This window comes from Corvus hawaiiensis, chromosome 14, assembly GCF_020740725.1.
Source record: "Corvus hawaiiensis isolate bCorHaw1 chromosome 14, bCorHaw1.pri.cur, whole genome shotgun sequence".
NCBI classification, from domain to species: Eukaryota; Metazoa; Chordata; class Aves; order Passeriformes; family Corvidae; genus Corvus; species Corvus hawaiiensis.
The window spans coordinates 6,996,864-7,009,449 of NC_063226.1; the positions used below are offsets into that span (position 1 = coordinate 6,996,864).

Consider the following 12,586-nt stretch of genomic DNA (forward strand, 5'->3'; position numbering starts at 1 on the left):
AGACACGAGGTAAGTGGGACTATGTGCTTGCTGCACGTTAATGCATGTGCAGTTCCTGTGTGCATTCCTCGGCTGCTGCTGTTCTCTGCTGCCACTTCTGAGGCTCCTCCTGACACTGCTCATGTTGGATGTGAAGAAGTGTCATTCAGCTGAAGAACTCATGGTACAGCTCTCTGGGCATGTGTTCCTGTGGAAGGAAGCCTGGCTGTCAGAGGTGGATGTTTGTACAAAGTCGCACATCCGTCTTTGGTGTCACGTCCTTTGTCTTCACTGTCAGAACGTCCATCCCTTGCTGTGCTGCCATACTATTGATAAATGTCTTGTGTGCCTCAGAGCATCATTACTTCTGATCAGTGTCATCAGTTGGTTGTCATCAGTAATTCTCCATAACAATGTGTCCTAGTCCTGTATCTTCCAGTTACTTTGGAACAAGAATGTCTGTCCTTGTTCCTTGGATGCCTGATCTGTCTCCTCTCTACACTGACTTCTGAAACTGTATTAACCCAGTTTATCTGTTTCCCTTTTCATTTATTTCTAATCTCAAGATACTCATCTTCGTAGTGATTCTTACTGAGGCTGAGCAAAGCTCTTTTTCTTTGACACAGAACAGAAGGAAATAGTGGGCATGTTCTTCAACATAAGAGATTATTTAATTTCTCTCTTTGAATTTTTGGTACACTGCAATATTGCTATGTGAGGCAAATTTTTTTTTCTTGAAAAGTTTCTTTCAGTTTTCAAGGCAATTTTCATTTTACACATCTGTGTCAGCAGTTACCCTGTAGGTTGGTGCAATTCCCTATCCCAGACAGCTTCTGAAGTCAGAGCGCACCAGCGAATGGCATGTGGCAAATCAGTCTCTAAGTCTTGTAGGTTTAGCCTAATTTCAGCTTTGTGCACTTGTATCTTCATCCCATCTCTTCTCCTTCAAACTGAACTTGTTTGCCTGTTGCTGACAGCAATCAAGTTTTTGTCTTGTTTTTTGTGTCTTCCTACTGCAATATACTGTTCTGCAGTAAAACACTTTTTATTTTTCAGTGACTTGGAGCAGTTGTCATTTCTGGCAGCAGTCTCTCGCAGCTTCTCTGAGAATTAAAAGGCTTGTTCAACTTAAGGCATAAGAAGTGCTCCTTCATGAGCTCTCACCTTATGCATGATGATAGGTAATAAACTATCATGGAGCCTCACATTTTGTATCTGAGTATTGAAGACTTTGAAATATGATTCCCAAATTAAATGTGAGTTAATTATTTACCTTGAAATCTGTTGGAATCTTCCCTCCATCCAGCTAGTACTACATTTTGCAAGTGTTCAGAGATTGTTTCTCTTGTCTATTTCTCTCTTTCCCCTTCCCTTCCAAAAAGGTCCTTTTGATAAAAAGGCTGTTCTTACCAGTAATGACTAGGAGTACAAGGAAAAGGAAGCTGAGTGTAAAAGAGTGTCAGAATTTTCTTAGGGTGTGCAAGCAATCATATTGAGAAGTCTCATGTCCTGCCCTATGGAAACAGGCTCTACAGGGGTACATGGAGATGAAAACAATATTGAAGTATCCATATGGAAAGCATCAATAAAACAGCAGAAGTGAAAATGCAGCGGGAACCCCAACCTTTTCTTTCGGGTTTTTTCCCTCCCTCTGTTCTTTCCATATCTGCAGTGTTCTGAACTGTTGTGACTAATTTTCTTCTGTCAATACCAGATAATCGTATTTAAGCTGTCATTATCACGTTGTAAACCTAGAACTTAAAAGTCTACAACCTTTAGGCTTCTTGCTGAGCATTAGGTTGTCTTATTTAGGTTCAGTTTTGAGGAGGAGAAATAGGTTAAACCTGACATTAAATGTTAACCAGATTTGATACAACTGGGAGAGATTGCAAATGTGCAACAAAAAATGGCCTCTGCTGTAAAAATTGAGTAATCTGAACAGAAAGTACACTCATACGGCAGAGGAAGAGAGAGACATTTTGACTTCTTCATGGCTGTACACTGACAACAGTAAATGAAACAGAATATAGGAAGAAAAGCATCTGCCTTTCTTGAATAGGCAGATCTGCTAATGGTTTTTACAAATGCAAAATGGTCTTGCTTGCTCAGGAGGAGGAGGACCCCTTTTGACTGAGTTCAAATTCAGAACAGTCGTGGCTGGTTTTTGTTAGTATGAATATGACTGCAACTTCTTCCCAAATCAGAAGCAATGTGTTGTCTGGGGAGGTGGTGTTTTCTCAGCTTTGGATAAATCTAAATGCTAGAACTCTCTCTGTGCCTGCACTCCGTCAGTGCTGAAATGCTTTTCCTAGGTCTGCAAGAGCAATTTTTATGCACAAAAGACAGCCATGATTCAGCTGCTGAGAGTTTGCTCTATTTAATTATACCCTGCAGCTGCAGGTAGTGATTACGTGTCCATGGGGGCCTAAGCAGCTTTTCAGGTGTTAAAGTTCCTATTGATGACATTGTGTTTTGAATGATTTGCCTTCAGGTCAGAAGCAAAACAAGAGGTCAAACCCTGATGTCATAGTTCATTAAAATTACCTTGACTTGAAGGCTTTATGAATGTTAAGCAAACATGTATGTGCTGATTTGTGAAATGTTCAGGAGAATGGCAGGTCCTCACCAACATTATGATGCTGCTGCTCTACTGACATCAAGAGCTAATTTTCTGAATATTCAGATGATGAGTTCTTAAATCACATTCAAACAGAAATATTTCTAGAGAATGGGAATAACTGATACAAATCAGAGTTCTTTCAATATATATATTGAGAGCAGCTGGATGGCAAGATGGTTCTGTCTTTTTTCCTAATGTTAATTTATATTAGTGTCTCTGATGTTCAGACACCATAACACCAATCAGGTCATGAAGAAACATAAACAGCAGGACCTGCAAAGGTCTACTCGCCAGGTGGTTGAAGCTGTTTTGATCTCCATGTAAATGGGAAATTGATTTGTTGCTAATGTATAGAAATACGGTATTACTGAAGTCATTAGTATGTGCCTTTGGGGCCAGATAAAATGATGATTATTTGCACCCTAAGATACTCTATAAATATAAAGGCATGAATGTTAATGTTATGAAACAAGAAAAATAAAAGAATGAGAATTTCTTCTTTAGGGTCATGTGCATTCAGTTTTATTAGAAGGAAGTTAAAGATACTTCCTAAAGCAGTATTTTTTTCAGTTTTCTTTTCAGTGTTCAAGCGTTACAGAAATAAGGGTGTCTTGTCAGAGACATGTTTTTAAGTGCTGTGATAATTGGAGAGTATCTTTAAGTGCATCATATGGAATATGGCTGGAACATTGTCGAAGTCAGCTGTTACTATATCAGTGTCAGTGCAATATCATGGCTCTGCATCTTCAGGGCTCCCCTTTGGCTCTTGCAGGCCTTTAGAGAATGATGCACTCGCTGTGTGATGAGCAGTGATTGAAAAGATACTGAATCAGTTGGCCATAAGATCTCATCTCACAGCGATAACATCTTCCTTAATTTTAAGTTACTGGAGCTTTCTAACAGCAGATTATTTTAACTTCTGCAGAATCAGGTAGCAAAACAGTAGCAGGGACCACCACAGCTGAAGAAGCTGCTAAAATCTTGACAGAGAAGCGACGTCTGGCACGGGAGCAAAGAGAGCGTGAAGACCAAGAAAGAATTCAGAGACAGGAAGAAGAAAGGTAACAATTGTGGGGAAGGAAGGGATGCTTTCAGTGGTGGGGTGTGATTGGAAGGGGCACTCCAGCCATGTATGTTTTCTAAGTTTTAATTTAAGTCTCTGCAAATATTAATCTGGTTACTGAAGCTGAGAGGCACTGGCAACAATCTGGGACAGGTTGCTGCGTGTAACATCAGTTTGTATATCAGTATATATGTAATGCACAGTCCCTGTGAAATCACTGCTTCTTTTTCCTTCCAGTCACCAGTGGGGCTTTTGTTTCAAAATTAGAATGTGCTTTTTGCACCACTTGTGTTTGGTTTGTTTGTATTTGGTTTGAAAGAGTTGACCTCTCTGTATTAAACTTTCCTTTGATCAGCTTAGGCTGTGGTTTGATGGTACCTTAAATCTCACTTTAGTGATATGAAATAGTAGTCAGGAATGTTGCAGGCAAGTAATTCAACATGTTAAATCAGTGTGCATTTGGTTCACTGCATAGAAGTTGTTAGAAATAAATTGCTAAGTTAGTGCTAGTCAGCACTTTAGTCCAGATCAGGGGTCACTTCTCTGCTTCTGTGAGCATGGTGGAACATCAGATTTTGTCTGTTGCCCAGTTGTGGATATGAAGCCGTCAGAAACTTGCATATAATCCGCTCTAGGTGTTTTATCAGAAATATGTCATCAAATCTGCTCTGTATGTCTGCAAGAGCTGGCAGTGTACACCTTTACTGTATCTCTGAATTCAGGCTGTAGAAGAAACAGTGTTTTAGGAAATCTCACTAAATTTATGTTTGATGGTGATTAAAAGCTTCATTCGTGTCATGGTTGCAGATGGTTTTTATTAAATGGTCGTTGCTTAATCCAGCTCTCAGTCAAACATTCCGTTATTGGAACAACCTGCTTTGACTTAATCAGCAAGGAGCATTTACTCACAGATAATTTCTTCCAAGTTAATTCTCATTTTACCTTTGACAAGTCTGGATGGTGGCATTTGTAAATCCATACCAGAAAGTGTCTTTATGCAGTTATTTTTTGACTGGAGTGCATAGAACTTTCTTGCTTTCCCACTCTGTCTCTTCTGCATGCACACTTTTAAAGAAATAAATACCCAGTAATCTGTACCTTGGAAACTCTAGAATCAGAGAAGAAGAAATGGCCAGGAGAGCCACTGAGGAAAAAGCAAGATGGGAGGAGGAGCTCCGGAAGCAGGAGGAGGAGAAGAGACTGACTTATGAAGAACAGCAAAGACAAGCTGAGGAGGAGAGGATCCGCCGGGAACAGGAAGAGCAGGAAAAACTCGCAGAGCTTCAACAGCAGGTCTGTGGCTTCCGCTGCGTTCCTGGAAGAAGTTGCTGCTGTGGTTTTTCTTTTACAGAATGGCTTTGACAAATCTCTGTCAGGCATGATGTAAAGCTGAGTTCATCCTGTCTGAGATGGATTTGAGAATGTCCGTAGGTCCTTTCCTTGCCCTGGTCTCTGTGATTTATATTTTTTTTTCCTATCATTTAGTAAATTCAAGTGTGGGTGGAAGCAGCTATTTTGGAATATGTTTTTTAGCCATCAGGGATGCTCTTTTGCATATGTAAAATACTTGTACTGAGCCCACTTTACCAGTGGACTGCTAGATTTACAAGGAGATGGTCTGTCTGGAAAGTAATCTCGTTTACTCTTGATTCCTCACAAAGAAAGATTGGTAGTGTTTCCAAGTCTGCTTTTCCTGTTGCTGAATAGTCTTCCACAGCAAGTATCCATGTACCTTTACAAAGGCATCCTTTGAACTGAAGGGAGCTGTTCTGCAGAAAGTGGACTTCTCTTAAATTAGATTAATTCTGAAAACTAAAGCAGTTTTACATTGAAATTATTTGTGTTCAAAGACCTGTGTTTTATGAATGGCTTTGCCATGTGTCTGGATATTTCTTTAAACGTTTGTTTACAACAATTACTCAAGAGTGTTAACTATGTTTCTATTTTCTTTCCAGTCATGCTGGAAAAGATTTTCCAGTATAGAAGGAACAGAAGATGTTCAGTACCAAGTGTCTTTGTAGCAATACCTGACTGCCAAGATTTTTAAGTTAACCTGGACACATTCAGAATTTAATTGCTGTCTTGTTACTTTATATAGATTGTCCTCGTTAGCCAAATGTTCATCCCGAAGCATAGTTTGAACAACAACATTCAGTAGCTCAGCAACATTCAGAACATTTGCATTACCTCAGTATAGTTGAGTTTCAGTTTCTGAATGTCACAGTAATATATATTTCATGTCAATAGCGGGGTAATTGACATTTAGTTGTAATATGTGGTCATATTAAATAGTGATTGTCTGATGTTCTTGTCTGTGTTGAACCAGAATCTGTAACTGCTTTGCTTTTGACTGTTGGGAATGAGTTATGCACTGGGTGCTTTCTTCTTTCTGTTTTATTTTCAGAGAGAAGAAGCTGAAGCAAAAGCTCAAGAAGAGGCCGAAAGACAGCGACTAGAAAGGGAGAGAATTATGCAGCAAAATATGCAGGAAAGGCTTGAAAGAAAAAAGGTAGCCTGTTTTGAATTCTCAGCCTAAAATGAACAGGCAAATGGTCTCAGATGCAATTAAATAGAAATGTGGTTTTTTAAAGACTGCCAACTCTGTGAACTTTAAAAACAGTGATTAAAATAGTACACTCATGAAATACAAAAATATATTATGACTGATGAGCATTTAACCAGAATGCTGAAATATAAAGCTCTGTATCATTGCAAATGTTTTCCATGTTTTAACAGAGAATCGAAGAAATAATGAAGAGAACACGAAAATCAGATCAAAATGAATCCAAGGTACTTTTTTATTTGGATCTGTATAATGACAGAATAGGACTTTTTGCCTTGTATCCTGTCTTCTTCTGTTATCCTTACACAAAATGACTTCCACGGGAGTTGCAAAGTTCTGGTGCACCAGAATAATTTCCAGTAGCTTCCCATTGCACACATTCTTCTGCTTTGCTTGCTCTGGTGAGGAGTCTTTGTTATATTTTTGTTCAAGGCCTGTAGACACAATGTTATCTGGTGTTAGCACTTCCAGATTGGTTTTAAACAAACATTGGTTAGTAATTGATTTTTTTTTTTTAACTGTGTGCATTCCGCCAGGACTGTTTTTCCCCAAAAAACTTAGATTCCTGGCATCATCTGTTTGCTTAAAGCAAGTCTTGGATTCTCTTTGGATTGCTAGTGCTACAGTAACTGGATGTATTTTTGTTAATGCAGTGACCTAAGTTTTGTGGGAAATTGTGCATATTGAGGAATAATTGTTTTTCTTTGAACATTCAAATAAATGTTCTCAAACATTCAAGTCTTCAAATAGCTGAAAATCAATAAAAATTTAGCACACACCTTGGAGAAATGAGGGGAAAAGGAACTCAGGAATAATAGCCAGGAGGTGGAAGTGGATCCCACAGGCTCTGGCTCAGCAGAGCTGAGTGTTGCTGGGTGACCTGGTTGTCTATGAGCCTTTCAACTCATGTGGCCTCACTTCTGGGCACAGAATGATCTTGTGTGGGAGCTGTGACTGCATTTGTGAAACTTTAGAGGATAGGGAGTTCCAAGTAACACTCTGGCAATTCAGTTGCAGAATGAAGGGAAGTCTGCCTCGGAGGTGATGGAGGGAGAGGATATTGAAGAGGAGGAAGAGTTGGGTCTTGAGAAGACTGATCAACCAGGTAAGGAAGCTGGATGAGTCAGGCTTGGGTGGCAGTGAGTGTCTCAGTGATGTTTGAGCTCTGTTGAAAAGGTCACTCCTAACAGCACTGGGATGGTCTGAGACACCAGTCCCAGAGATGCCAGAGGGACTCCCTTCTTGAATGCAGAATCAGACAAAATTATTTCAGAGTGAAATGCAGGCAGCATGCTTTCATTTTACAAGTGGATTTTTAAAGATGAAAAACAAATTTCATGTTGGTATAGGCAGCTTGTCTATAGACAAATGAATCTGTTGAAGCCAAGTGCCTCAGGTTTTGGCTAGGAAAGGTTATTTTGGCACTTGTGTTTTATTCATTTAGAATAGCAATTCTGCCACTCAAGTTCTTTTTTTCCTTGTATTTCATTTTTTCTACCCCCTCAATGTTCAGGAAAGCTAAATGGTGTTGACTTGGTCCAGAAAGTCAAGGAGGAGGCAGAGGATTGTTTAGAGACTGCACAAAGCATGATCTCTGCAGAATCTGAGGAACAAGATGAGTCAGAGTTGAAGGCCAGTGAAGTGCTCATGAATGGAAGTGACTTGAAAAGTGACGAGGAGTCTCTGTCTGTTACTGAACTGAAGGATTCCAGGTGAGTCTGCTGTACTGTGGGAGCACTTAGCTATGTGCTCTCTCTCTATGTTTAAATGAAATGCAATGCTGTCTGCAGCACCTTGCTGGCTTTGTGGTGTCTGTATGCCTTTCTCCAGGCATGTGGTGTGTGCTGTCAGCTCACAGCCTCACACAGAGCGGTTAGCTCAGGATAATTGTTCGTTTAGATGGCACCATGTTAACAGTGCTGCCTTTGTTGAGAAGTGAGACACACAGCCAAATACATGGCAGTGTTGATTATAAAAACTGACTTTGGCTTTTCCATTGAAATGCCTTGCAATTCTTCTCATTAACAAAACATTAAACAAGAGGGAGGAGGATGACACTGAAAAGGAAGAATAACCTACAGAAAGCTCTAGAACGCTTTCAGTTGTGCTGAAACAGCAGATACAATGCAGAAGCCTCCCTTAGTGAGGAATTTGGTTTTTTTAGTATTTCAGATTTTATTTTTTGAGCATAAAGCATTTTCATCTGCTACTGGAAAATCTGTCCTCTGATGCCTGTTCCATTTGCTCATCTAAATGCTAATGATTTAGAAATGACATTGTGAACACTCTCTTAAAGTGATGATAAACTAATGTCATTCCTCCAATGATGGAATATAAAGATGTTTTCCTGGTTGTCCTAAGAATGAATGAAAATTGATCAGTAATTTGGGTTTAGATTTTGAATCTGCTTTAAATATTGTTGGTCTTCTGAGACTTAGTTTTGTGTTCAAAAAGTCTTAGCTGGAGAAAAAAAAGGAAAAATGCGCGCTACAAAAATCAAGACTTAGTGATCAAAAACTTGTTGCATTCTTATATCAAATTTCTAGAGCTAGACCTTACCTGAGAGCTGTTAGTATAGTAAAAAGTGGATATATATTGCTGAGTTGTTCTTCCCCGTTGGCTCTTGGAGGGGAGATCCTGTGTGGAAGCTGGAGCATATCTGGGAATACCCTTTGGGATATTCAGCACTTTGCAGAGTATGCAGACTGTTAATTGTCTGGCCTGGAATCAATGTAAAGGTTAAACATGTGGAAACTGCAATACAAGTACCCATTCTCTTTTTTTTCTAGCCGTCCTGCAAAAGAAATGGTTATCGATGACTCGGGGAAGTTGGGTGTTCATGAAACTGATCCTACAATTGGACTTATTCAGAATCTTAATGGAAAATCTGGTTCATGGACTTTTGAGGAGTTCATTGACATTGGAGTGCATTCCAAGTCAACCAAACTGAGCTCAGACAGCATCTCTGCTGGTAACTGTAATCAAAACTTGAATGATGCTGCTACAATACCTTCTAGTCCCAAATTGGCTTTTGAGGAAGATGGTGCAGTGAATTCATTGACCAAACCAATAGATGCTTCATCAGGTAATCCAAGCTGACTTCCTTGTCTGTCTCTTCCCCTGGCTAGGCAATTCAGCTCCTTGTGTTTTGCTCTCCTTGCCTTAACTACAGCTTCTTATCTTCAAGGCACTTTTTCCCATGTGTAGACTGGAGGGAAGGCTCTTTAGTGTTTTTAACTTGAATTCTGTCAAAAGGAGTCACCAACTGATGCCTTTTTAGGGACTTGCTGAGGCCCAGCATTAAGGCTCTTCCAAAGACACAGCTGAGCCCTTGTGAATTTCCAAGCAGCATTGAAGCTCATCTGTTGTACTTTAAAGTTTTTCTAAGATATGTTAAATGGCACGTTACTTTTGAAGATACTAACAGTTTAGTAGGTGTCTGATGTAACTCTACACACCAGAGCTTTCCACTCCTAGGCATGTTCTGTAACTTTTTGATGCAGACCTGTGTGGTCTTACAAGGTCTCTTCAGACTCTTAGCAGTGTATTAGTCCTCTCTACTTAGTGTAGAATAGTCTTTCACTTCACTGAGGCAGGTAACAGTGACCTGAAGTTCCACAGATGGTTGTGTTACATTTTGGGAGGAGTAATAAAGCTGTACACACACAAAATATTCTGAATTTTCTGAAAGAGGCAGGGCTGTATCTCAAGCCACATGTACTTGAGAAGCCAAGCCCTGATGCAGTACAGCATGGTGTGTCAGAGAAGCTTCAGGAAGCCAGTTTATGTAAGACTGGACTTCTCTGGTGTTGGAGCCAAACCCCAAAGGGCCGTTTTCACAGGAGATCTCTTTTCATGGGATAAATGACTGTGTGATCAGTTGAAGTGAATGCTAGTGGAAAAACAAGCCTTGCTATCCACATTTCCTTCCAGTGATGTGTAGCACTTACTTTGATTAAAGTGTAGCGCTTTTCCAGACTGGACTGTTCCCCGAGTCTCCTCTGTCACTCTGCGTCTTGTGAATTTTAGTCCCATGGGCACACCCTGATGGAGGCTTCCCTTGAGGCCGTGACGAACTGGGCCACGGGAATAGACAGATTTATTGTGGTTCTGCTGATCACATTCTGTTGTGATCAGAATCACTAACTTTTTAGTGAAGGAAGTGTGGCCTTTTAATTTTGGACTTGAAAATATTTAGACATAATACAGTTTAAGAATTCTGTACATAACTTTGAAAACCAATATTCCTGTAAAAGAAAAGGTACTGTGCTGGTTTTGGACTGTAAGTGACCAAGTGGTTCTGTGCTCACTCCTGGATGTAGACTGACAGTGATGATGGGTGCATGTGGCATACACACAGTTACGATGGTTAAATGTTTTCTTCTCTTTGCTCTTTGGACAGAACTGTGAACACTAGAGACCTGGAAATAATCTGATTGCACTTCAGTAATCCAGTGTTTTCTCAAGTACCGAAGGCCTTGTTTTGAAAAGCTGCTTGTTTACCTTTATCCGTCTTCAAGCTTGCAAAAACACCAGGGGAGGGATGACAAACTTCTAATTTGCACCTTGAAACATTTCAGGGAAACTGTTGTGCTAATTTTTTTTCCATTCATTTAGCTAATTGTTAGATAAGGTTTCCTAGTTCAATTATTCCTTGTTTTCCCTTTACAGACTTTACAGTAACCTGATTGAGTCTTTTTTTTTTTTTTCATATCAGTATCATGTAGAACAACATGTCACTGGAGGCTCCCCACTTAGCTGCAGACTTTGCATATTTCTAAAATGACCTTGGTGAAATAAAAGACTCACTCAGTGTATGTTAAAGCTGAACTCTCTTTTTATGTCTAGAAAAATGTTGTTGCTTGTTGGTTCATGTGCTATTTAAAAATGCAAAATTGAATATCTTCAATTTTGAATGGAGAAGAAAAATTCCTTATTATCTAATGTGAAAATATTGGCAGTTTCAAAATGCTGTGCTGTACCATCACTGATATGTTTTAATCTATTGGCAAACATCAAAACATTTTACAGCATGTGCTCTAATATATTACAAAAATGTCGAGTCCCTAGATTTGTCTGTCAGTGCAGTTTAAGGTGTCATGCTTTTAAAAAATGTTTTCCTTTTGAATTGCTTATTTATCTACACTTATGGAAGTATTATTTTATTGTGTACATAACAGTATTAGACCATTGAAGTCATGTTTTGTTCATGTTAATTATTCTAAGTGTTTCAGTTCCAGCTTTATAACAGTGGCTGCAAGCTGCATATATATTTCCCTTCTCCTAAAGCCTGCATTAAATAATCTATTTAACCTGAACTTGCCTGCTTTTTTCAGCATGAAGAGATTAACGAAGCATCTTCTGAAAATTGCTACTTAAAGTAATAATGCAGCCTTCTTCTGATGTCTCCTGTAACAGATAGACCGGATAGGTGATTACTTTAAAGGGTAGCTGTCTCAAATCCTCTACAACCCATTGGCTGATCCCTCAATTCCAGTGATGCATCCAGGAAGCAGCTGTGTTTGCAGTGGGTTTGTTGGAACTACACCTGTTCTTTCCTCCACACCTCAGTTGCAACAGGAGCCCTCAGCCTTCTCCCTCTTGCTGTTCAGAAATACTGTAGAACTGTTTTAGACTTTAGAGCAGTGCCTTAGGTAAAAGGAAAACTGTATTTTTGTATGATAGCTGTTTTGTTCTGGCAGAGACAATCATTCTAACAAAGATGCCGATATATTTTCTGTGCTGAGATTTGTTGGATGGTCTGATCCAGCCCTGTGTAAATACATGCGCACTGTTAAATAAATAAACTTTGCAGTTGAACAATGCTTTATTTCTGTAACGTTAAATATGACCTTACTAGGCCTCTCCACCCCTTGCCATGCTGACCTTTGGATGCATTCTGGTGCTGTTCTAACTGCTCTAGCTGCAGATTCCCAAACTAGCAGCCTCTGGCAGTTGCATCTGTGTGATTGGGAGGGGATTTGCACTAACACCTTCAGCTCTTGCTGATAGCGTGTTCTGAACTGAGGAATTCTTAAACCTGCTTTTCCCTGCCAGCCTTTACCTTCCCACTGCAGCAGCAGCATCTCTGTGTTGTGAGGGTGAGTCCGGCAGTGGAGCAGTGACCAGCAAGATGCTGCCTTTTCATTTTCTTGCTAGGGTTCTTTGTCAGTAGTTGAAAGGGAATGGCTGTAGCAGATCCAGTTGATAAAGTATTTCACTACTGTGGAAAAACCTCCTTGAATCAGCATTCAGGTTGCTGAAGGATGGTAGATCTGTGCATGAACAGTGGCTGTACATATGCTCTCCAAGGGGCTTTTTCACACAGGCTGTTTCTGGCAGATGGTCCAGTGTCAGTTAT

General features: G+C 39.8%; 1 protein-coding gene across 1 annotated transcript in view; it reads left to right on the forward strand.

The window, feature by feature from the left end:
- MAP7D3 (MAP7 domain containing 3) overlaps nt 1-12,050 on the forward strand; it is a 43,629-nt gene extending 31,579 nt beyond the window's left edge. The window contains exons 14-20 of the mRNA XM_048319377.1: nt 3,525-3,660; nt 4,775-4,955; nt 6,067-6,171; nt 6,399-6,452; nt 7,237-7,330; nt 7,739-7,937; nt 9,015-12,050. Of these exons, the coding sequence (XP_048175334.1) occupies nt 3,525-3,660; nt 4,775-4,955; nt 6,067-6,171; nt 6,399-6,452; nt 7,237-7,330; nt 7,739-7,937; nt 9,015-9,324 (1,079 nt within the window). The 3' untranslated portion in view covers nt 9,325-12,050. The remainder of the gene's footprint in view (nt 1-3,524; nt 3,661-4,774; nt 4,956-6,066; nt 6,172-6,398; nt 6,453-7,236; nt 7,331-7,738; nt 7,938-9,014) is intronic.
- Nucleotides 12,051-12,586: the final 536 nt, after the last annotated feature.